General features: G+C 46.5%; 1 protein-coding gene across 1 annotated transcript in view; it reads left to right on the plus strand.

The window, feature by feature from the left end:
• The window catches only part of LOC139159142 (uncharacterized), a 35,841-nt gene extending 15,909 nt beyond the window's left edge, over positions 1-19,932 (plus strand). The window contains exons 8-19 of the mRNA XM_070736496.1: positions 820-938; positions 2,473-2,652; positions 3,702-3,787; positions 3,904-4,013; positions 6,014-6,112; positions 9,615-9,650; positions 9,838-10,014; positions 11,213-11,269; positions 12,808-12,864; positions 13,052-13,228; positions 19,520-19,556; positions 19,829-19,932. Of these exons, the coding sequence (XP_070592597.1) occupies positions 820-938; positions 2,473-2,652; positions 3,702-3,787; positions 3,904-4,013; positions 6,014-6,112; positions 9,615-9,650; positions 9,838-10,014; positions 11,213-11,269; positions 12,808-12,864; positions 13,052-13,228; positions 19,520-19,539 (1,118 nt within the window). The 3' untranslated portion in view covers positions 19,540-19,556; positions 19,829-19,932. The remainder of the gene's footprint in view (positions 1-819; positions 939-2,472; positions 2,653-3,701; positions 3,788-3,903; positions 4,014-6,013; positions 6,113-9,614; positions 9,651-9,837; positions 10,015-11,212; positions 11,270-12,807; positions 12,865-13,051; positions 13,229-19,519; positions 19,557-19,828) is intronic.
• The last annotated feature ends 4,887 nt before the right edge of the window (positions 19,933-24,819 follow it).

Consider the following 24,819-nt stretch of genomic DNA (forward strand, 5'->3'; position numbering starts at 1 on the left):
GTAAGTAAGTAAGTAAGTAACTATGCCACCCCTCTCCATAGACTCGGGGCGGCTCACAACAATAATAAAAACTATGTACAATACAAATTTAATATTTTAAAATATCTAAAAACCCATAATTTAAAAAGACATACACACAACATACCATACATAAACTATATAGGCCTGGGGGAGATGTCTCAGTTCCCCCATGCCTGATCCTAATCTCCAGGGGGAGCTGGTTCCAGAGGGTCGGGGCCACCACAGAGAAGGCTCTTCCCCTAGGTCCCACCAGACGACATTGTTTAGTCAACAGGACCCGGAGAAGGCCAACTCTGTGGAACCTAACTGGTCGCTGGGATTCATGCGGCAGACTACAGTCCCAGAGATATTCTGGTCCGATGCCATGAAGGGCTTTATAGGTCATAGCCAACAATTTGAATTGTGACTGGAAACTGATCAGCAACCAATGCAGACTGCGGAGTGTTGGTGTAACATGGGCATAAATAGGGAAGCCCATGATTGCTCCAGCAGCTGCATTCTGCACGATCTGAAGTTTCCGAACACTTTTGAACTTCCAGATGGAGGATTTGGGGCTGTGAGGATCCAAAGCAAGGATGGGGCTGTTTGTTCTCCTTTGAAGGAGCCTCTGGGGGAGGCAGAAGATGGAGGGAAACACGGAAAGGTGGCTGTTTCTGGAGACTTGAAAAGTCCAATTTGGAGGCAGGGTGAAGGATCCGCAGTCTCATCCAGAAGGACTTGAATAGTTTCATAGGGGGAAATGTATTTTTATTTCTCAACCCTTTTATCCCTTTTCTTGCTCTGTTCCTCCCGTCTCAGTGTCCCAGCAGCTCTGCCTCTCCAGAGGACTCCTCAAACCATTTTCCTCTCCTTCTTTTCAGACCTGCAGAGAACTGCAGGGTACCCATCTTCTTGGGAGGAGATACCGCGGAAGGCAGGTGAGCCCATCGGTCCAGGCTGGACTTTCCTCCTTTACGGCCAGATTTCGTCTACACATTTGGACCCTTTTGGGTCCCTGGTCTGTAGCCCACTTGTCCTGTAGGGAATCCTTTGTCTCCCCTCCACGGTGGGGGAAGGATCTCAGAGTTAATTCTGGGGGTGCCCTTTCTGCAGAGACCCCAAAGGTGATGGTGAGCAGCACTACGGAGGTGGAGGATGGGATGGAGAGGGACACCTGCTTCACGCTTGACTTTGATTGGGATGAGAAGGGCTGGCTGCAGGACATCCCCTGTGGTTGGGAAGAAGAATCTGAACTCCAAATACAAACTTAATAATCAAATTATCACAGATAATCCCCACTAGGTTAAAGACCTTGGTATACTAATAACAAAAGATTTAAGTGCCAAAGCCCACTGCAACAATATAGCCAAGAAGGCTTCAAGAGTTGTAAACCTAATCCTACGTAGCTTCTGCTCTGGTAATCTCACACTACTTACCAGAGCTTACAAAACTTTTGCCAGACCCATCCTCGAATACAGCTCATCTGTTTGGAACCCATATTGCATCTCAGACATTAACACCCTTGAAAATGTCCAAAGATACTTCACCAGAAGAGCCCTTCACTCCTCCACTCGAAATAGAACACCCTACGAGACTAGACTTTCAATCCTCGGTCTAGAAAGTTTAGAACTAAGACGCCTTAAACAAGGTCTAAGTATTGCCCACAAGATCATATGCTGCAACATCCTGCCTGTCGGCGACTACTTCAGCTTCAACCACAACAACACAAGAGCACACAACAGATTTAAACTTAATATTAACCGCTCCAAACGTGACTGTAAAAAATATGACTTCAGTAACTGAGTTGGCGAAGCGTGGAACTCATTAGTGTCATCCCCAAACCCCCAACACTTTACCCTTAGATTATCTACGGTTGACCTATCCAGATTCCTAAGAGGTCAGTAAGGGGTGAGTACAAGTGCACTAGAGTGCCTTCCATCCCCTGTCCTATTGCTCTCCTATATCTCCTCTAACTTTCTTCTATTCCTATATCTCTTCTTCTATCCTTTCATTGATATGTTCTATTACTATATCTTTTTTCTATTATTTTTTAGATATATTTTACTATGGGTATCTCCTCTATAACCTTCATCATGTATTTTACTATGTGTATATAGATATAGATATACCCACTAAAACCCTCATTGTGTATTGGAAAAAATAAATAAATAAAATAAATAAATAAATGAAGGGCAGCTGGAGCATCTGGGCGTGGCCCTGAAGGAAGAGAATGGTAAGGCTGGGTCAGGAAGGTGGCTGGGTCTGGAGACGAAAAGTCCAATTTGGAGGCAGGATGAAGGATCTGAAGTCTCATCCAGAAGGACTTGAATAGTTTCATAGGGGGAAAATGTATTTCTTTTTTCCCCCCAACCCTTTTATCCCTTTTCTCGCTCTGTTCCTCCCGTCTCAGTGTCCCAGCAGCTCTGCCTCTCCGGAGGACTCCCCAAACCATTTTCCTCTCCTTCTTTTCAGGCCTGCAGAGTTACCAATCTTGTTGGGAGGAGATACCGCGGAAGGCAGGTGAGCCCCTCAGTCCAGGCTGGACTTTCCTCCTTTATGGCCAGATTTCGTCTACACATTTGGACCCCTTTAGGTCCCTGGTCTGTAGCTCACTTGTCCTGTAGTTTGGGGACCCTTGATCTAAAGGTTCAGGTAAGCTGGAGGGAGGCACTTCTGAGCGAATAAGAGCAGTGGGTGGGACAATTGCAGAGGTTTTGTGTTTATCCAGATGACCTGTAGTTCACAATTAGCATTGTTTTACATCAGCCTGTGATAACAGAGGTAGTCCTTGACTTACAACAGTTCATTTAGTGGCCATTCAAAGTTGCAACACTGGAGAAAGTGACTTATGACCATTTTTCACACTGATCACCCTTGCAGCATCCACACGGTCCTGTGATTTACAGTCAAATGCTTGAGAGATTACAGATTAGAGATTATCATTAGAGTTGGATGGGACCTTGTAGGTCATCTAGTCCAACCCCCATTCTAGCAGGAGTCCTTACACAATTACACCCTGAGGGGGAGGGAACTTTCTTGGGAGTGGTTTCAATGGTGTTTGAGCTCTTCTCTTCCACACACACACATATGCACACACACAAAAACACACACAGAGAGTGCCCACCATCCAGCCTTTGGCTCCTTATTATTTACTTACTTACTTACTTACTTACTTACTTACTTACTTACTTACTTACTTACTTACTTACATGCACACAACATACCATACATAAACTATATAGGCCTGGGAGAGATGTCTCAGTTCCCCCATGCCTGATCCTAATCTCCAGGGGGAGCTGGTTCCAGAGGGTCGGGGCCACCACAGAGAAGGCTCTTCCCCTGGGTCCCGCCAGACGATATTGTTTAGTCGACAGGGCCCAGAGAGGGCCAACTCTGTGGAACCTAACTGGTTGCTGGGATTCATGCGACAGACTGCGGTCCCAGAGATATTCTGGTCCGATGCCATGAAGGGCTTTATAGGTCATAACCAACACTTTGAATTGTGACTGGAAACTGCTCAGCAACCAATACAGACTGTGGATTGTTGGTGTAACATGGGCATACCTAGGGAAGCCCATGATTGCTCTCGCAGCTGCATTCTGCACGATCTGAAGTTTCCGAACACTTTTGAACTTCCAGATGGAGGATTTGGGGCTCTGAGGATCCAAAACAAGGATGGGGCTGTTTGTTCTCCTTTGAAGGATAACAGTGAAGGGGAGGCAGAAGATGGAGGGGAACACAGGAAGGTGGCTGGGTCTGGACTTGAAAAGTCCAATTTGGAGGCAGGGTGAAGGATCTGAAGTCTCATCCGAAGGACTTGAATAGTTTCACAGGGGGGAAATGTATTTCTTTCCCCCCCCCAACCCGTTTATCCCTTTTCTCGCTCTGTTCCTCCCGTCTCAGTGTCCCAGCAGCTCTGCCTCCCTGGAGGACTCCCCAAACCATTTTCCTCTCCTTCTTTTCAGACCTGCAGAGTTACCGATCTTGTTGGGAGGAGATACCGCGGAAGGCAGGTGAGCCCCTCAGTCCAGGCTGGACTTTCCTCCTTTATGGCCAGATTTCATCTACACATTTGGACCCTTTTGGGTCCCTGGTCTGTAGCCCACTTGTCCTGTAGGGAATCCTTTGTCTCCCCTCCACAGTGCGGGAAGGATCTCAGAGTTAATTCTTGGGTTGCCATTTCTGCAGAGACCCCAAAGGTGATGGTGAGCAGCACTACGGAGGTGGAGGATGGGATGGAGATGTCCCCCTGCTTCACGCTTGACTTTGATTGGGACAAGAAGGACTGGCTGCAGGACATCCCCTGTGGTTGGGAAGAAGAATCTGAACTCCAAATACAAACTGAATAATCAAATTATCACAGATAATCCCCACTAGGTTAAAGACCTTGATATACTAATAACAAAAGATTTAAGTGCCAAAGCCCACTGCAACAATATAGCCAAGAAGGCTTCAAGAGTTGTAAACCTAATCCTACGTAGCTTCTGCTCTGGCAATCTCACACTACTTACCAGAGCTTACAAAACCTTTGCCAGACCCATCCTCAAATACAGCTCATCTGTTTGGAACCCATATCGCATCTCAAACATGAACACCCTTGAAAATGTCCAAAGATACTTCACCAGAAGAGCCCTTCACTCCTCCACTCGAAATAGAACACCCTACGAGACTAGACTTTCAATCCTGGGCCTAGAAACTTTAGAACTAAGACCCCTTAAACAAGATCTAAGTATTGCCCACAAGATCATATGCTGCAACGTCCTGCCTGTCGGCGACTACTTCAGCTTCAACCACAACAACACAAGAGCACACAACAGATTTAAACTTAATATTAACCGCTCCAAACGTGACTGTAAAAAATATGACTTCAGTAACTGAGTTGTCAAAGCGTGGAACTCATTAGTGTCATCCCCAAACCCCCAACACTTTACCCTTAGATTATCTATGGTTGATCTATCCAGATTCCTAAGAGGTTAGTAAGGGGCGAGTACAAGTGCACTAGAGTGCCTTCCATCCCCTGTCCTATTGCTCTCCTATATCTCCTATACCTTTCTTCTATTCCTATATCTCTTATTCTATCCTTTCATTGATATGTTCTATTCCTATATTTTCTTTTCTATTATTTTTTAGATATATTTTACTATGGGTACCTCCTCTATAACCTTCATCATGTATTTTACTATGTGTATATAGATATAGATATACCCACTAAAACCCTCATTGTGTATTGGACAAAATCAATAAATAAAATAAATAAATAAATGAAGGGCAGCCGGAGCATCTGGGCATGGCCCTGAAGGAAGAGAATGGTAAGGCACTTTGGCAGGCTGGATGGTGGTGGGAGAGAAATCTGACCCCAGATGTGTCCAGATACATGACCCGTTAATCCACCAGTTTCTCCTGTGTTTGAGGTTGGCGTACCTGCAGGAACCAGTCCATAGAATTGGCTACAGAATCCCATCCCAAGAGTTGGCTGATCCTGAGTATCTGCCCTCAGATCTTCTCTTAGCCTCTGTCCCTTCCCAGAGTTTCCTGCCTTCCACGTTTATGGAGTGGCCGTTTTGTTTCCCTAACGTGGAGATCTGCACATGTCTCACTGCATATACCACGTTGCTCAGGTTGTGCCTGGGTGCCTTTTGGCCTCCCGAGGCATCTGTGCATCCCAGTTTTCACTCCCCCCGCTTCCCGAAGCACTCTGCGTGCCAATAATGTTGGCATTACTTTCCAGGCTAGCATGCAGTCCTGCGCTCGGCCGAAGGGAGGGGAATGGCAGGTGTGGGCGCAATGTGGTCAGGGTAGCCTTGTGTTCCTGTGCATGACAGATTAATGGTTGATCAGAGTAGCACATGGGCTGGGTGTGGTTCTCATACTGAGGGCTGGGTGTGGTTCCCTTGATGAGGGCTAAAGGTATAAAAGGGAACAGAGGCAAAAGGCAAACTGTGGCTGTTTATCTGTATGACTTTGTGGTTCCTGCTCTGAAGCTTCTGTTCCGTGTCTTTGTTTTTCAACCCAGCCTTTTCAGGCACGCGGGAGGTGAAACCTCTGGGACTAGCTGTTTGCTCTCAAGACTCCAAGATTCAAAGGACTCCTGAAAGGCTTCGGCCCTGTGCAGGTTGTCTTTGTTTGCTTTTTCCTGTGCTTTGTATTTGGCTGACTTACGCCTTGCACTATAATTTATTCCTGACAATAAGGACTGCTTTTGTTAACCCTTTTTTGTTTGTTTAATACAAGTTTGCTGATTAGAAAAGCACGTGTGTGTTTGATTTCTTTTCCTTGGACTGTTACTAATCGCCTGAGCCCAGTCAGGCAGAACAACATGTAGTTCCAGCTGAGACACATTATAGAATGACTGTTAAATGCAAAGAGTAGGTTTTAAAAGTCCAAATACTCATTAAATACACAAAAATATATCTTTCCTCTACTTCACAGAAATTCATTTTTTACGGGTGGTCTTGGAATGCATCTTCCACGAAAAACGAGGGATCACTGTAGATGATTGCGTTTTCTGGGTGATTGAAGGAACATGGGGAGATTCCCCCCAAGTCTTTCCCTTTGGGGAGCTCCTTCTACCCGGTTTAGAGTTGGCTGAGTCTGAGGTTGGGACAGTCTTGTCTTCTTTTGAGTTGGGAAGAGGCATCCCATTTCCTTTGTCTCTTTCAAAGGTTTTAGTTGAAGAGCAGCAGAGAAGATCTTTCTGTCTTTAGAAATGGGACAAAGGGTCTGTAAAATATCTCCTGGGGTTCTTCCTCTTACAGAGGGAGAGGTTGGATGATCTCTGGTTGTTTAGTTGACGGGACCCAGAGAAGGCCGACTCTGTGGGACCTAATCGGTCGCTGGGATTTGTGCGGCAGAAGGCGGTCCCGGAGATATTCTGGTCCAATGCCATGAAGGGCTTTATAGGTCGTAACCAACACTTTGAATTGTGCCTGGAAATTGATCGGCAACCAATGCAGACTGCGGAGTGTTGGTGTAAAATGGGCATATTTGGGAAAGCCCATGATTGCTCTCGCAGCTGCATTCTGCACGATCTGAAGTTTCCGAACACTTTTCAAAGGTAGCCCCATGTAGAGAGTGTTACAGTAGTCGAACCTTGAGGTGATGAGGGCATGAGTGACTGTGAGCAGTGAGTCCCGATCCAAATAGGGCCGCAACTGGTGCACCAGGCGAACCCGGGCAAACGCCCCCCTCGCCATAGCTGAAAGATGGTTCTCTAATGTGAGCTGTGGATCGAGGAGGACGCCCAAGTTGCGGACCCTCTCTGAGGGGGTCAATGATTCCCCCCCCAGGGTACCTCTACTTAAGAACTTTTCTAGTTAAGAGCCAGATTTTTTTGCCTCTTCTTAAGAACCATTTTCTACTTAAGAACCTGAGACCATACAATTTTTCCAGGAAATTTGAGAGCGACAGATAAGCCTGGCCAGTTTCCTGCCATTCCTCCTGGGTTTCTCTCTCTGGCACAGTGTATGGGAGGCAGCCTCGAGCGGGGTGTAAGGGAGGCGCGTACTCCTCCTCGGCACCTCAGTCCCTCTTTTATTTTTTAAGCCTTAGTTTTGGATTTTTTTGATTCCCCTCACCTCACCTTCTTCCTTCGGCAGTGACTGTCCTCCTCCTCCTCTTCTTCCTCCTCCTCCCACCCAAATTCCAAGCTTTTATTTCTTTCCTAATGGGTTTGCACACATTATTTGCTTTAACATTGATTCCTATGGGAAAAATTGTTTCTACCTACAAACTTTTTTACTTAAGAACCTGGTCATGGAAAGAATTAAGTTCTTAAGTAGAGGTACCACTGTACTACCATAAAGCACCAAGTGAGTGAATTATCCTTTCTATGTAATCTCCAACTTAGAGCAGGGACCAAAGGCAGCATCACTTGATGGGTGTGTGGGGGGGAGGGGAGATGGGCCCAATTTTCATTTCAGCCAAGTTATTCTTGAAATTGGATTTTCCTCCTTTATGGCCAGATTTCTTCTACACAACTGGACCACTTTGGTCCCCTGGTCTGTAGTCCACTTGTCCGGTAGGGCAGCGTTTCCCAACCAGTGTGCCGCGAGACATTGTCAGGTGTGCTGTGAAGCTCCTAGGGAAGCTCCAGCTGGGTGGGGTGCTGCCGGTGCCGGTACCTCCGACCTGGAGCTCCCACTCGCAGCTGCCCCCGGCTACTGCCCGATGCCACTGTTTCTGGCACTCTCCTGCTGGGCCCCAAAGAAGGAAGGCAGGAAAAAGGAGGCATGAAGAATGAAGCTCTCCTTTTCCCCGCCTTCCTTCTTTGGGGCCCAGCAGGAGAGCACTGGCAACAGCAGCATCGGGCAGTAGCCGGGGGCAGCTGCGAGTGGGAGCTCCAGGTAGGAGGCACTGGCACCGCACCACCCTGCTGGAGCTTCCCTGGCATCGGCGGCAAGTGTCCTTTGGGGCCCAGCGGGAGGGCACCGGCAGCAAGAGCAGGAGGGCGCCATCAGCAGTGGCACCACATAGTAGCCGGGGAATGGCGGTGGCAAGAGTTCCAGGGCAGAGGCACCAGCAGCGGCATGCCCAGCTGGAGCTTCCCTGGCGGGGGCGGCAACCAGTGTCCTTTGGGACCCAGCAGGAGGGCACTGGCAGTGGGAGCGGGAGGGTGCTGGCTGCAGCGGCCCCAGGCAGTCACGGGGAAATGCCAGCAGCAAGAGGGAGCTCCAGGGTGGAGACACCGACGGTGGCAATTGGACGTGCTGCTGGAGCTGGACGCTGTACATGCTGGCGCTGCGGGGCTGGCACTGGCTCGCTGGCTGGGCCGGAGGTGCCAGCCCCATGCCCAGCACAGCGCCAGCATATACGGTGTCCAGCAGCACGTCCAGCTTCCGCTGTCAGGGCTCCCACTCGCAGTCAACCGCTCTGCCGCCACCCCTGGCTACTGCCCAATGCCGCTGTTGTCAGCGTGGTGTAACGAGAGAAAAAGAGAGAAAGAAAGAGAGATAGCAAGAGAGAGAGAGGGAAAAAGAGAGAGATAGCAAGAGAGGCAGAGAGAGAGAGAAAGAGAGAGATAGCAAGAGAGACAGAGAGAGAGAAAGAGAGAGAGAGAGAAAGAGAGATAGCAAGAGAGACAGAGAGAGAGAGAGAAAGAGAGAAAAAGAAAGATAGCAATAGAGATAGAGAGAAAAAAAGAGAGAGATAGCAAGAGAGGCAGAGAGAGAGAAAGAGAGAGAGAAAGAGAGAGAGAAAGAAAGAGAGATAGCAAGAGAGAGAGAAAAAGAGAGATAGCAAGAGAGGCAGAGAGAGAGAGAAAGAGAGATAGCAAGAGAGACAGAGAAACAGAGAGAGAGAAAGAGAGAGAGAAAGAAAGAGAGATAGCAAGAGAGAGAGAGAGACAGAGAGAGAAAGAGAGAGAGAGCAAGAGAAAGAGAGAGAAAGAAAGAGAGATAGCAAGAGAGACAGAGAGAGAGAGAAAGACAAAGAGAAAAAAGCAAGAGAGAGAGCAAGAGAGTGGTAAGGAGGGAAAGAGAAAGACACAGAGGGAGGGAAGGAGGGAGAGAGAAAGAGAGCATTATCTCTTTTCTCACTCTGTTCCTCCTGTCTCAGTGTCCCAGCAGCTCTGCCTCTCCGGAGGACTCCCCAAACCATTTCCCTCTCCTTCTTTTCAGACCTGCAGAGTACTGCATGGTACCCGCTGAAGGCAGGTGAGCCCCTCAGTCCAGGCTGGACTTTCCTCCTTTATGGCCAAATTTCATCTACACATTTGGACCCCTTTAGATCCCTGGTCTGTAGCCCACTTGTCCTGTAGGGAATCCTTTGTCTCCCCTCCCAGCACCTCTCCACGGTGCGGGAAGGATCTCAGAGTTAATTCTGGGGGTGCCATTTCTGCAGAGACCCCAAAGGTGATGGTGAGCAGCACTACGGAGGTGGAGGATCGGATGGAGATGTCCCCCTGCTTCACGCTTGTCTTTGATTGGGATGAGAAGGGCTGGCTGCAGGACATCCCCTGTGATTCTGAGGATGAAGGGCAGCCGGAGCATCTGGGCGTGGCCCTGAAGGAAGAGAATGGTAAGAAACTTTGGCAGGCTTGATGGTGGTGGGAGAGAAATCTGACCTCAGATGTGTCCAGATACATGACCTGTTAATCCACCAGTTTCTCCTATGTTTGAGGTTGGCGTACCTGCAGGGACCAGTCCATAGAATTGGCTACAGAATCCCATCCCAAGAGTTGGCTGATCCCGAGTATCTGCCCTCAGATCCTCTCTTAGCCTCTGTACCTTCCCAGAGTTTCCTGCCTTCCGCGTTTATGGAGTGGCCGTTTTGTTTCCCCAACGTGGAGATCTGCACATGTCTCACTGCATATACCACGTTGCTCAGGTTGTGTCTGGGTGTTTTTTGGCCTCCCGAGGCATCTGTGCATCCCACTTTTCACCCCGCCCGCTTCCCGAAGCACTCTGCATGCCAATAATGTTGGCATTACTTTCCAGGCTACCATGCAGTCCTGCCTTCGACTGAAGGGTTGGGACTGGTGGGTGTGGGGGCAATGTGGTCAGGGTAGCCTTGTGTTCCTGTGCGTGACAGATTAATGGTTTCGCAGGCCATATGCAGCCCGTGGGCTGTAGTTTGCGGATCCTTGATCTAAAAGTTCAGGTAAGCTGGAGGGAGGCACTTTTGAGTGACTAAGAGCAGTGGGTGGGACAATTGCAGAGGTTTTGTGTTTATCCAGATGACCTGTAGTTCACAATTAGCATTGTAGGTCATCTAGTCCAACCCCCATTGTTGCAGGAGTCCTTATACAATTACACCCTGAGTGGGGGGATCTTCTTTGGGGGCTTTCAATGGTGTTTGAACTCTTTTCTTACACACACACATGCACGCACACACAAACACACACATACAGAGTGCCCACCATCCAGCCTTTGGCTCCTCATTGAACTTCCAGATGGAGGATTTGGGGCTCTGAGGATCCAAAACAAGGATGGGGCTGTTTGTTCTCCTTTGAAGGAGCCTCCGGGGGAGGCAGAAGATGGAGGGGAACACAGGAAGGTGGCTGGGTCTGGAGACTTGAAAAGTCCAATTTGGAGGCAGGGTGAAGGATCTGAAGTCTCATCCAGAAGGACTTGAATAGTTTCATAGGGGGAATATGTATTTCTTTTCCCCCCAACCCTTTTATCCCCTTTCTCGCTCTGTTCCTCCCGTCTCAGTGTTCCAGCAGCTCTGCCTCTCTGGAGGACTCCCCAAACCATTTTCCTCTCCTTTTTTTCAGACCTGCAGAGTACTGTATTGTACCACTATTGTGCGAAGAAGATACCGCTGAAGGCAGGTGAGCCCCTCGGTCCAGGCTGGACTTTCCTCCTTTATGGCTAAATTTCGTCTACACATTTGGACCCCTTTAGGTCCCTGGTCTGTAGCCCACTTGTCCTGTAGTTTGCGGACCCTTGATCTAAAGGTTCAGGTAAGCTGGAGGGAGGCACTTCTGAGTGAATAAGAGCAGTGGGTGGGACAATTGCAGAGGTTTTGTGTTTATTCAGATGACCTGTAGTTCACAATTAGCATTGTTTTACATCAGCCTGTGATAACAGAGGTAGTCCTTGACTTACAACAGTTCATTTAGACTTATGACCATTTTTCACACTGATCACCTTTCCAGCATCCACGCGGTCCTGTGATTTACAGTCGAATGCTTGAGAGATTACAGATTAGAGATTATCATTAGAGTTGGATGGGACCTTGTAGGTCATCTAGTCCAACCCCCGTTCTAGCAGGAGTCCTTACACAATTTCACCCTGAGGGGGAGGGAACTTTCTTGGGGGGCTTTCAATGGTGTTTGAGCTCTTCTCTTCCACAAACACACATATGCACACACACACAAACACACACACAGAATGCCCACCATCCAGCCTTTGGCTCCTTATTAGTTAGTTAGTTAGTTAGTTAGTTAGTTAGTTAGTTAGTTAGTTAGTTAGTTAGTTAGTTAGAAAGTAAGTAAGTAAGTACCTATGCCACCCCTCTCCGTAGACTTGGGGCGGCTCACAACAATAATAAAAACAATGTACAATACAAATCTAATATTTTAAAATATCTAAAAACCCAAAATTTAAAAAGACATACACACAACATACCATACATAAACTATATAGGCCTGCGGGAGATGTCTCAGTTCCCCCATGCCTGATCCTAATCTCCAGGGGGAGCTGGTTCCAGAGGGTCAGGGCCACCACAGAGAAAGTTCTTCCCCTGGGTCCCACCAGACGACATTGTTTAGTTGACAGGGCCCGGAGAAGGCCAACTCTGTGGGACCTAACCGGTCGCTGGGATTCATGCGGCAGAAGGCGGTCCCGGAGATATTCTGGTCCGATGCCATGAAGGGCTTTATAGGTCATAACCAACACTTTGAATTGTGACTGGAAACTGATCAGCAACCAATACAGACTGTGGAGTGTTGGTGTAACATGGGCATACCTAGGGAAGCCCATGATTGCTCTCGCAGCTGCATTCTGCATGATCTGAAGCTTCCGAACACTTTTGAACTTCCAGATGGAGGATTTGGGGCTCTGAGGATCCAAAACAAGGATGGGGCTGTTTGTTCTCCTTTGAAGGAGCCGCTGGGGGAGGCAGAAGATGGAGGGGAACACAGGAAGGTGGCTGGGTCTGGAGACGAAAAGTCCAATTTGGAGGCAGGGTGAAGGATCTGAAGTCCCATCCAGAAGGACTTGAATAGTTTCATAGGGGGAATATGTATTTCTTTTTATTTCTCAACCCTTTTATCCCCTTTGTTGCTCTGTTCCTCCCGTCTCAGTGTCCCAGCAGCTCTGCCTCTCCGGAGGACTCCCCAAACCATTTTCCTCTCCTTCTTTTCAGACCTGCAGAGAACTGCACGGTACCCATCTTCTTGGGAGGAGATACCGTGGGAGGCAGGTGAGCCCCTCAGTCCAGGCTGGACTTTCCTCCTTTATGGCAAAATTTCGTCTACAAATTTGGACCCCTTTACGTCCCTGGTCTGTAGCCCAGTTGTCCTGTAGGGAATCCTTTGTCTCCCCTCCCATCACTTCTCCAGGATGAAGAAAGGGGCTCAAAGTTAATTCTGGGGGTGCTGTTTTTGCAGAGACCCCCGAGGTGATGGCGAGCAGCATTACAGCGGTGGAGAATGGGATGGAGATGTACAGCTGCCTCATTCATTACTTTGATTGGGACGAGGAGGGCTGGCTGCGGGACATCCTCTGTGATTCTGAGGATGAAGGGCAGCCGGAGCATCTGGACGTGGCCCTGAAGGAAGAGAAAGGTAAGGCACTTGGGCAGGCTTGATGGTGGTGGGAGAGAAATCTGACCCCAGATGTGTTCAGGTCAGCTGAAGGGAGGCACTTTTGAGTGAATAAGAGTGTTCTGTCGAGCTCTCTGATAGAATCCTCCCAAAAATGCAGATACAATTTCAGACACACAGACGTTTGAAAATTCAAAACAATGTTCTTTATAATGAAAATTCACTTAAACCAAGCCCTCTTTTGGGATAGCAAAGAGCACTCGTCTCCAAACAAACTGGTAATTTGTACAAGTCCCTTATCAGTTCTGTGATACTTAGCTTGCAGCTGTGAGGCAATTCACAGTCCTTCTTCTTTCACAAAGTGAAACACACTTTGCCCTGGTTTAGTTTCAAAGTGGGAAAAATCAGCACACAAAAGGTCAAAGTCAGTAAAGCAGTCACGAAACACAACGATCAGATAATCCTCCTCAATGGCCAAACCCACAGGCTGCTATTTATAGCAGCCTCACTAATTACCACAGCCCCACCCAACCACAGGTGGCCTCATTTTCTTTGATAATAATCTCTGTTGTTGTTGCCTATGCATCGCTCTCCGCATGCGTGGCTATATCATTAACTCTTGTTCTGAATCCAAGGAGGAGCTAGCTAATTGATCTCCTTCTGAGCTGTCTGCCACACTCTCCTCCTCCCTGTCACTCATGTCTTCTTGGTCAGAGGAGCCTTCATCAGCAGATTCCACCGGGGGCAAAACAGGCCTGCCGCATGTGGATGTCTCCCCCACATCCACAGTCCTTGGGGCAGGAGCTGGGCCAGAGCTAACCACAACAAACAGTAGTGGGTGGGACAATTGCTGAGGTTTTGTGTTTATTCAGATGACATGTTGTTCACAATTAGCATTGTTTTACATCAGCCTATGATAATAGAGGCAGACCTCAACTTACAACAGTTCATTTAGAATTCTTTATTGGCCAAGTGTGATTGGCCATAGAAGGAACTCATCTTTGGTGCGTATGCTCTCAGTGTACATAAAATAAAAGATACATTTGTCAAGAATCATGAAGTGCAACACTTAATTATTGTCATACGGTACAAACAAGCAATCAGGAAACAATATTAATATAAATCATAAGGATACAAGCAACAATTTGTTATTTATTATTTGAATTTCTATGCCGCCCTCTGTAGAAAACACAAAAAGACACATGAGAAATCCAAGGTTAAAAGTAATCTAAAATTTATCTGAAACCCCATTTATTAAAAAAACAGTCATTCACATTCATTCCATTTAATCTCAGATACATATGGCCAGAGCAGAATACCAGTGCTCAACGTCTCCAATGAAAGGCCAGGTGGTTGGGGGTGGTACAAATCTCTGGAGGGGGTTGATTTCAAAGAGCCAGGGGCTGTAGTAGAGAAGGCTCTTCCTCTAAGACAACATTGTCTAGCTCAGTGTTTCCCAACCTTTTTTGAGCCGTGGCACATTATTCACATTTACAAAATCCTGGGGAACATTGAGGGGGGGGGGCTAAAAAAAGGTTGGACAGAAAAATCTCTCTCTTACTCCCTTTCACTCTATTTTTCCCTCCCTCCCTCTTTCTCTCTCTTCCTTCCCCTCTTTTTTGCTCTATTTCTCTCCCCCTCCTTCCCTCCCTCTGTCTTTCCCTCTCCCTCCTTCTCCCCTCTTTCTCTTGCTTTCTCTCTCTCTCTTGCTTTCTTTCTCTCTTTCCCTGTCTTTCTTGCTATCTCTCTTTCTCTCTCTCTCTCTTGTCCAACTAAAAGTAAACCACAGTTTAAAGCCAAGAAGGGGGGTGTTGGTGGAATTAAAGTTAATAAGGTATGGTGTCAGCAAAGAAGAAACACAACAAGGCAATTTGGATTCTTGATTCAGCTTGTTCGGAGCACATTGTGAATTGTGAAACTTTGCTAAACAACTATGGTTTAAAAGCATCTGAGTTAAAACATGTAACATTAGCAGATGGAAAAACTTCTAATGTAAAATTAGTTGGATCTGCATTTATTCCCTGTTTGAATACTAATGTAAACCATGTCCAGTGGTACCTCTTTTTTAGAAAGCCCCTACTTAAGAACTTTTCTAGATAAGAACCAGGTGGTCAAGATTTTTTTGCCTCTTCTTAAGAACCATTTTCTACTTAAGAACCCGAGCCCGAAAAAATTTCCCTGGAAATTTGAGAGTGGCACGAAGGCCCGGCCAGTTTCCTGCCATTCCCCCTTTAATTCCGGCCATCTTGGGCTTTTCTGGGCTGCCAGAGGAGCCTTTCAGTGGCGCTTAAGGAGGCTTTGGCAGTCCAGAGCGAACAAACATTTTCCTTTCTCTGGGTGTTTGGATAGGGAGTAAATGTCTGCCAGTGGCCAGAGAAAAGAAATGCTTCCTTCGCTCTGGGCAGCCGAGGAGTCACCACAGCGAAGGAAAGGCGCAGGCTACAAAGCGACAGAGCGAGAGGAGAGGGGAGCCCTTCAGCATGGGAAGGAAGAGGCAGCAGGTAGCAGCAGCAGCAGCCAGTGTATGGGAGGCAGCCTTGCGCTGGGAGTATGGGAGGCGCGTGCTCCTCCTTGCCGCCTCTCAGAGTCCCTCTTCTTTTTTTTTAAGCCTTAAAGTTTTGGATTTCTTTGATTCCCCTCACCTTACCTTCTTCCTTTGGCAGCAACACTTCTCCTCCTCTTTTTCCTCCTCTTCCTCCCACCCAAATTCCGAGCTTTTATTTCTTTCCTAATGGGTTTGCACGTGCCAGTTGCGGCCCTATTTGGACAGGGAGTCTCTGCGCACAGTCACTCATGCCCTTATCACCTCGAACTACTACAATGCTCTCTACATGGAGCCACCTCTGAAGAGTGTTCGTAAACTTCAAATCGTGCAGAATGCAGCCACGCGAGCAGTCATGGGTCTTCCCAGATACACCCACGCCTCTCCAACACTCCGCGGACAGCATTGGTTGCCGATTGGTTTCTGGACACAATTCAAAGTGTTGGTGATGACCTATAAAGCCCTACATGGCATCGGACCAGATTATTTACAGGACCGTCTTCTGCCGCATGAATCCCAGCGACCGGTTAGGTCCAACAGAGTTGGTCTTCTCCAGGTCCCGTCGGCTAGACCAGTGATTTTCAACCTTTTTTGAGCCGCGGCACATTTTTTACATTTACAAAACCATGGGGCACATTGAGGGGGGGGGGGCGGCTAAAAAAATATTGGACAAAAAAATTCTCTCTCTTCCTCCCTTTTGCTCTATTTCTCTCACCCTCTTTCTCTCCCTTCCTCTTTTTTCTCTCTCCATCCCTTCTTTCTCTCTTCCTTTTTTCCTCTTTTTTTGCTCTCTTTTTCTCTCCCTCCCTCCCTCCCTCCCTCTATGTCTTTCTCTCTCCCACCTTCCCTCCCTCTCTCTCTCTCTCTTGTTCTTTCTCTTTCTTTCCCTCTCTTTCTTTCTTTCTCTCTTGTTTTCTTTCTTTCTTTCTCTCTCTCTTGTTTTCTTTCTCTGAGCTTCGCGGCACACCTGACCATGTCTCGCGGCACACTAGTGTGCCACGGCACACTGGTTGAAAAACACTGGGCTAGACAATGTTGTCTGGCGGAGCCCAGGGGAAGAGCCTTCTCTGTGGTGGCCCCAGCCCTCTGAATCAGCTCCCTCCAGAGATTCACACTGCCCCCACCCTCCTCACCTTTTGCAAGAGCCTCCAAACTCATTTATGTCGCCAAGCATGGGGCAATTAGATCAAGCCCTCTTTCCCTGAAATGCAATGAGTTCCAGCCAGATCTCCAGCATTGGTTTCTTCAGCGTGTTTGCTATCACCACCATAGTAAGGGGGAGGGGGCTCGGGTATTTGGGATGGGGTCATGAGCTGGTGTAGCCCCATGAGAACTGAAAGGGAGTTTGCAGTGTGAAATATGGCACTGTTAAAGGGAGGTGCTTACATTCTGTCAAGGCCAACCTTCCTGAGACTCCAGATGGGAGAAATACCTGAAGATGGGCTTTTTCATAACATTATGGAAGGGACAGGTTACAAGTGGTGTGCCACAAGGGTCTGTTCTGGGTCCTATTTTTTTTAATATGTTTGTGTGTGACATAGGGGAAGGTTTGGTAGGGAAGGTTTGCCTATTTGCCGATGACTCTAAAGTGTGCAATAGAGTTGATATTCCTGGGGGCGTCTGTAATATGGTAAATGATTTAGCTTTACTAGATAAATGGTCAAAGCAATGGAAACTGCAGTAATGTTTCCAAATGTAAAATAATGCACTTGGGGAAAAGGAATCCTCAATCTGAGTATTGTATTGGCAGTTCTGTGTTAGCAAATACTTCAGAAGAAAAGGATTTAGGGGTAGTGATTTCTGACAGTCTCAAAATGGGTGAACAGTGCAGTGAGATTGTGATCCCGCTATATAGAGTGCTGGGGAGACCACATTTGGAATACTGTGTTCAGTTCTGGAGACCTCACCTACAAAAAGATATTGACAAAATTGAACGGATCCAAAGACGGGCTACAAGAATGGTGGAAGGTCTTAAGCATAAAACATATCAGGAAAGACTTAATGAACTCAATCTGTATAGTCTGGAGGACAGAAGGAAAAGAGGGGACATGATCGAAACATTTAAATATATTAAAGGGTTAAATAAGGTTCAGGAGGGAAGTGTTTTTAATAGGAAAGTGAACACAAGAACAAGGGGACACAATCTGAAGTTAGTTGGGGGAAAGATCAAAAGCAACATGAGAAAATATTATTTTACTGAAAGAGTAGTAGATCCTTGGAACAAACTTCCAGCAGACGTGGTAAATAAATCCACAGTAACTGAATTTAAACATGCCTGGGATAAACATATATCCATCCTAAGATAAAATACAGAAAATAGTATAAGGGCAGACTAGATGGACCATGAGGTCTTTTTCTGCCGTCAGACTTCTATGTTTCTATGACCCAGGGGAAGAGCCTTCTCTCTGGCGGCTCCAGCCCTCTGGAACCAACTCCCTCCCAGAGATTAGAATTGCCCCCACCCTCCTTGCCTTTTGTAAGCTACTTAAAACCCACCTCTGCCATCAGGCATGGGGGAATTGAGATCCTCTTTCCCTCTAGGCCTTTACAATTCTATGCATGGTATGTCTGTATGTATGTCCACGGAGAGGGGCGGCATACAAATCCAATAAATAAATAAATTATACTGGATATCGATTGGACTCTCAGTGCTGGATCTTGGAGGGGGATTATTTTCAATCTAACGTTCATGCGTTTTGAATCAGATATTGCCTTGCTTTCATTGCTATCACTTCAAACTTAGTAAAACACCTGGAGCTGGGGGTGGGTTGGTTTCTTTCTTGAGTTTTGAATGGAGGCAGATCCGATAGGTTAGAGACCATTCTGCTGGCATAGTCTGGTCTCCGCTGAGGGATTCATGAAATTAAGAACTTGCATGGTGAAGAGAGGACAAGCAGAGACTCACTCTGTGTCTTCGGAGAGGGGTGGCATATAAGTCCAATAAATAAATAAAAATAATAAATAAATAAAGACAAATCTCCAATTCAGGAAGAAGGCAGGTCATTTAGCAGTCCCCTCGCAGGTGGGGGCCGTGTGGGGTCAGACGGGAGGAAGAGGGGCGGCATACAAGTCCAATTAATAAAAATAATAATAAAGAGAAGGGAGGGATTTGAGGTCCAAGGACCAAGTGATGTTTAAATGTTTCGATCATGTCCCCCCTTTCCCTTCTGTCCTCCAGACTATACTTTTGCTTCCCAGGTTTCTGGTTGTGGCTCCTTGTTTCTGACTTTGGGCTCACAGGACCAGTTGGGCCTGTTGCTACTGAACCAGCCTCTCTGATGCATGGCCACCTCCCTGCCTCAGCTGCTGGGGACCATCTCAGGGTTGGCATGGAGTTGCCCAGGATTATGATTCTCCTGGGAGACTTCAACCGGCCATCCCTGGGTTTGGCCTCGGAAGCAGCCCAGGAGTTCATGGCCTCCCTGGTGTCTGTGGGTCTCTCCCATATCATCCTGGGTCTGATTCGAGACCACAATCACACACGGGACATGATCTTGTTGTCAGACCAAAGGGAACATGATCTGATGGGGGAATCTGGTTTTTATTTATTGATTTAAAAATGTTCTGCATGGCAGTTTATTGAATTTTACTGTGAGCTGCCTAGAGTCACCTTAATGAGATATTTGGTGTGGAAGCTCAATTAATTAATAAAAAGTTTTACATCCTCTGAGAAGTTTGCGAAGCTGAAGAAGTTTAATGGTGGAGAGAGAGATTTGTCCTCCACACAGGAAAAGACATTGATTCATTCTGTGTCTTTCTCTCCAATCCAGGGAGCAACCAGGCCGTTTAGCAGCCCCCCCTTTGCAGGTGAGTGGAGTGGGGGGGCATGAGGGGGGAGAGGGAGGAAGGGAGGGGAGGGAGGGGAGGGCTTTGGAGTCCAAGGACCAAGTGGGGGTGAAGATACTTTGGAAGTCCCTCTTCTCTCTCCTACTCATCTCAAACACTGGGAGGGAAAGAATTTGGGGGAGGGCTCAGAGGAGGGGTCTTCCTGCCCCCAAATTCTTATCCTGTGGCACCTCTCAGGCTCTGTCTGTCTTAATCCAATTAACACTTGGCTACTTTTTCCCTCCTCTATGCAGCACCAGTGGACACTCACAGCATAAAGGAAGAGGAATGAAGAGGGGATCATGCTGGTTATGACCTATACAGACCTACATGACTTAGGACTACACTACCTATAGGACCGTCTTCTGCCTCATGCATCTCAGTGGCCTGTTAGGTCCCACAGAGTTGGCCTTTTCCATGTCGTCTGGCGGGGCCTAGGGGAAGAGCCTTCTCTGTGGCGGCCCCGCCCCTTTGGAAAGAACTCCCTCAAGAAATGTATACTGCCCCCTCTGTCCTGGTCTTTCATAAAGCTCTGTAGACCTACCTCTGTCGGTGGGCGTGGGGACCGTGAGTGATGAGATTGTCCCCAGCCAATGTGAATGATAGAATTGGATGACACGGATGGTTGTACAAAGGGTTTTTAAATAACTAGATTTCTTTACATATATTGTCTGTATTTATAATGTTGTTCGCCGCCCCGAGTCACTTCAAGAAGGGTGGCATAGAAGTCTAATTTATTTATTTATTTAGTCTAATTAATTTATTTATTAAAAATAATAAATAAATAAATAAATCTCCAATGCTGGAAGAATCCAGGTCAATTAGCAGCCCCCTCACAGGTGAGTGGCCTCAGTGGGGGCCATGTGGATCAGAAGGGAGGAAGAGAAGGGAGCATAAAGAGAGAGGAATGAAGAGGGGATCGGCTTTATACTCTGGGGATAATTTTATTTTTTATCTTTTTGTTGGTTTTATCTGTTTAATGCAATCTTCAATGAACCTATTACTAAAAGAAGTGTGTATTCTGAGATTTTTATCATTGAAATAGTGGATACATTTTAAATTGATTGTTGCACTGCTAATTGACCTTATATTTGCTAACTAAATAATAAATATATGGGTTTTTGTGATTTAAAACAATGGAACGTGAGATCAATTGCAGAGTCAGGCTGCCACCTCCTTAACAATTGCATAAGCTTGCCGAAATTGTTTGCTGGAGGCAGCCATTTTGGTCCTAGGTCCAAATGTTTCTCTAGCATCACCAGCTGCCCCTCTGCAAAATGGCTACTTGGTTTTGGCTTGGTGGTGGCAGCCATAGAGGCTGCTTTTCCCTAAAATCCAAATTCAGATTTGGGTTTAGTAGATTTGTAGTTTGTAATACCCACCTCTGCCGCCAGGCATGGGGGAACTGAGACTTCTCCCCCGGGTCTATACAGTTTATGAATGGTACGTTTGAGTGTATGTTTTCTTTTTAATAAGGAGTTTTTAATGACTTTTAATTATTAGATCCGTCATATACTGTATTTGTCATATATATTTGTCATACATATATGAGCCGGGGTGGTGCAGCAGATAGAGTGCTGTACTGCAGGCCACTGAAGCTGACTTGTAGATCTGAAGGTCAGTGGTTCAAATCTCATCACCGGCTCAAGGTTGACTCAGCCTTCCATCCTTCCGAGGTGGGTAAAATGAGGACCCGGATTGTGGGGGCAATAGCCTGGCTTTGTTAAAAAAAAAAGTGCTATTGCTAACATGTTGTAAGCCGCCCTGAGTCTAAGGAGAAGGGTGGCATAAAAATTGAATGAATGAATGAATGAATAAATAAATAAATAAATAAATATTGTTTATTATTGTTGTGAGCTGCCCCGAGTCTACGGAGATAATGTATACATAAGGCATACAAATGTAATAAATTGAATTGAATTGAATTATGTTATTTCTGTTTGTTAGTCTTTTGCTGACCAATATGAAGAAAAGAGGTTTTATAGATGGGTTCCTAGAGCATGGAGAGAGGAAAGGAATGAAAAGTTGCTTGTATTTATTTTAAGTTCAAAAGATAATGATAAGTTTTTAATCTTAATAATGCTTGCATATTTATCCTCTTTCCTCTTCCTTCTCCTCCTTCTGTCTCCTTTCTTTGTTTTTTTCTCCTATCTCTCCTCTTTATCTCGGTCTTCATCTATCTCTTCTATCTGTCCCATATTTTTCTCTCTCTCTTGACAAGTCTATTGTGACAACCATGATCTGGATGATTGAGAATCTCCATAGACCAGGTGTGGTCAACCTTACACTCAAAGAGCCACTTGGATCCATTTCCCACAGAAAAAAAACCCACCTGGAGCCATAAAACCTGGGTGGGTGAGGCCAACTTGATGTCACTCACTCCTACCCAGGCACATGACCCCCCCCATGCCTACCCAGGATCAAAACCATTGATCTCTTCAAATTTCCCCCTCCCCTGTCTCCCTCCCTTTTTCTCTTCCTCTCTCTCACTCCCTTACTATTTTTAAAAAAATAATATTTATTGAGTTTAAAATAAATCAAAATACAACATATAAAATACAAATATGTCACATGTTGTTGTTTTTTTTGCTGAATTTGAAAATTAAGGGAGACTAGGATAGATCTATTTTGGCCTTATTTGCAACCTTTGCTTTGTAAGGCAGAGAATTATCCTCTAGGCTACAGTATCCAACCCCTTCAGCTCTGCACCAGGGAAGGGTTACATATTTTTGTGTCGAATCACCCTGGTGTAGATACAGGACCAACATATAAAAAGAGAAAAAACCCCAACATAACGTAACAAGAAAAAACAAAACTTAAGCTAACAAAAAAAAGAAACAAAAAGAAAAAAGTGTATATATGTATATTACAGCATTACTTATCACTATCATGTCTATTACATTTTTTACTTTAAATTTTCTTCCTGTTCTTACTGTCTTTCATCACACATTGTATCCTGCGTAATATTATTTGTTATGTCTCCCAACTTTTATAATCCCCTAGTTGCATTGTCATTTTGCACAACTTTGCACATTCTAATATTTTAGTTATCATGGTGTTTGTAGGGCTTATGTCTGTCTTCCAAAATTGTTCATAGAGGATTCTAGCGGCTGTTATAATGTGTAATATAAGATATTGGAGGTACAGTGGTACCTCTACTTATGAACTTAATTTGTTCCGTGACCAGGTTCTTAAGTAGAAAAGTTTGTAAGAAGAAGCAATTTTTCCCATAGGAATCAATGTAAAAGCAAATAGTGTGTGCAATTGGGGAAACCACAGGGAGAATGGAGGCCCCGTTTCCTCCCAGGAGATACCTAAAGAGGACCCATGGAGGCTTCTCCCCGCCTTTTCTGGCCCTATTTCCTCCCAGGAGATTCCTAGAGAGGCCCCACAGAGGCTTCTCCCTGCCTTTTCCCATTACAGTTTCAGAGGCTCGGGTTTGTAAGTGGAAAATGGTTCTTGAGAAGAGGCAAAAAAATCTTGAACACCCAGTTCTTATCTAGAAAAGTTCATAAGTAGAGGCGTTCTTAGGTAGAGGTACCACTGTATTTATATACCTTTGTTCTAAATATTCCTAAGAGAAAGGATTCTGCGGTATGTCTGGTTATTTCTTCTATCCATTTTTGTATTGTTCTCCGTGTTCCACCTGTGGCATACGTGCCATAAGTTTGCCATCATAGGTGATCTGGTCCAAACCGTGAAGAACCCACACATGATTCACAACTTCCAGAGGCAAATTCTTCCACTAATTCATTGGTTTCACTGTCAATAAATTTCTCCTTAGGTCTTAGTTGCTTCTCTCCTTGATTATTATATTTTTCAGAGTATAAAACACTCCAGACTATAAGATACGCCTATCTTTTTGAGGGGAGGAAAGCAAGAAAAAATATATATCTGCCTTTGCTTCCCAGCATCCATCCGGTATTCATCTGGCCCGTTTGCCACAGCCCATTCACTACTACCGCCCATTATCCATAGCCCATACACCACCACAGTGACACATTTACCATTTGTTATTTCCAACTTCCCAAAACAGGAAGCAATTGTACAAGCCCTCTTCTCCTTCTAAAAAGTCCTGTAAACCTTCCCCCTCCCTAAAACTCACTCTGTCTCTCTAGGGCCCATAAGGGATGAGTCCATAGGCTGTGTGGGGGCCACACTTTTGGTCACTCTGGCCTACCAGATTAACTCCCTCTTCCAAATTGAGGCCTAAAAACTCATTCTTCATTTTTTATTTTCTACTAGAATAGCTATGCCCTCCTCTCCTTTTTTCCTTCCTACTCCCCTCCTGCAGGCCCTCTTCTTCTCTCTTCCTCCTCCTCTCCACTTCCCTTCTCTCCTCTACTCCTCCTTTTCTCTCCCCTCCTCATCTCCCTCCTCCTCCACTCCACTCTTCCCCTCTCCTCCCCCTCTGATTCAACCCCTTCTTCTCCTCTCCCCTGCATCTCTCTCTTCCTCTCCATGCCTCTTCCTCCTCCCCTTCCTCCTCTCATCATTTTCTCTCTTCCTCTCCCCTCTGCTCTCTTCCTCCTCCTCTCCGCTCTTCCTCCCCTCCCCTGCTCCTCCTCTCTAGTCTTCTTCCTCTTCTCCCATCCTCCTTTCGTCTCCATTCTTCCTGTCCCCCTAGCTCTCCTCTCCGCTTCTTCCTTCCCTTCCCCTCCTTCTTCCTCCCCTCTCCTGCCCCTCTTCCTTTTCTCTCCACTCTTCGTCTCTAGTTCTCCTCTCCACTTCTTCCTTCCTACCTCCCCTGTCTTGCCCCGCCGTTCTCTGGCCCATCTGTTCTCCCTTCCCCCTTTGCTTCCCGCCAGCCGTTACTCTTTCTGGTCCCATCCGAGAGCAAAAACGTGAAGGCCGCCAAGACGCCGACCCCACCCCCCCTTGTTGTCAAGGAAGCGTTGAGTGCCTGGGAAGGGAGGAAGGCGGGTAGTAACGGAGGGAGAGAGAGGCCGCCATTTGTCCCCGGGCCTTCAGCGGGCTCCAGGGCTATTTTAGGCATGGAAAATATTGGAAGGGGGACTTTCGTCCTTCTCCCAGCACAACCTGCCAGCACAGCCTCTGGCTGGGTAATTCCGAGACTTAACAGCTGCCAAAGCTCTTGGCCTCTAAACAAGGGAAATAAATCTGCCTAAAACGACCCTTTCAGCTGTCAACCCATCAATCAACTTGCGCTCGGCGTCCTGCGAGTCTAAAGTTTCCCCCCCGTCCTGTCTGTGGGAAGCTTTACTGGTGCGGCAGCGCCTCCCGT

This window comes from Erythrolamprus reginae, chromosome 2, assembly GCF_031021105.1.
Source record: "Erythrolamprus reginae isolate rEryReg1 chromosome 2, rEryReg1.hap1, whole genome shotgun sequence".
In the NCBI taxonomy this organism is placed as follows: domain Eukaryota; kingdom Metazoa; phylum Chordata; class Lepidosauria; order Squamata; family Dipsadidae; genus Erythrolamprus; species Erythrolamprus reginae.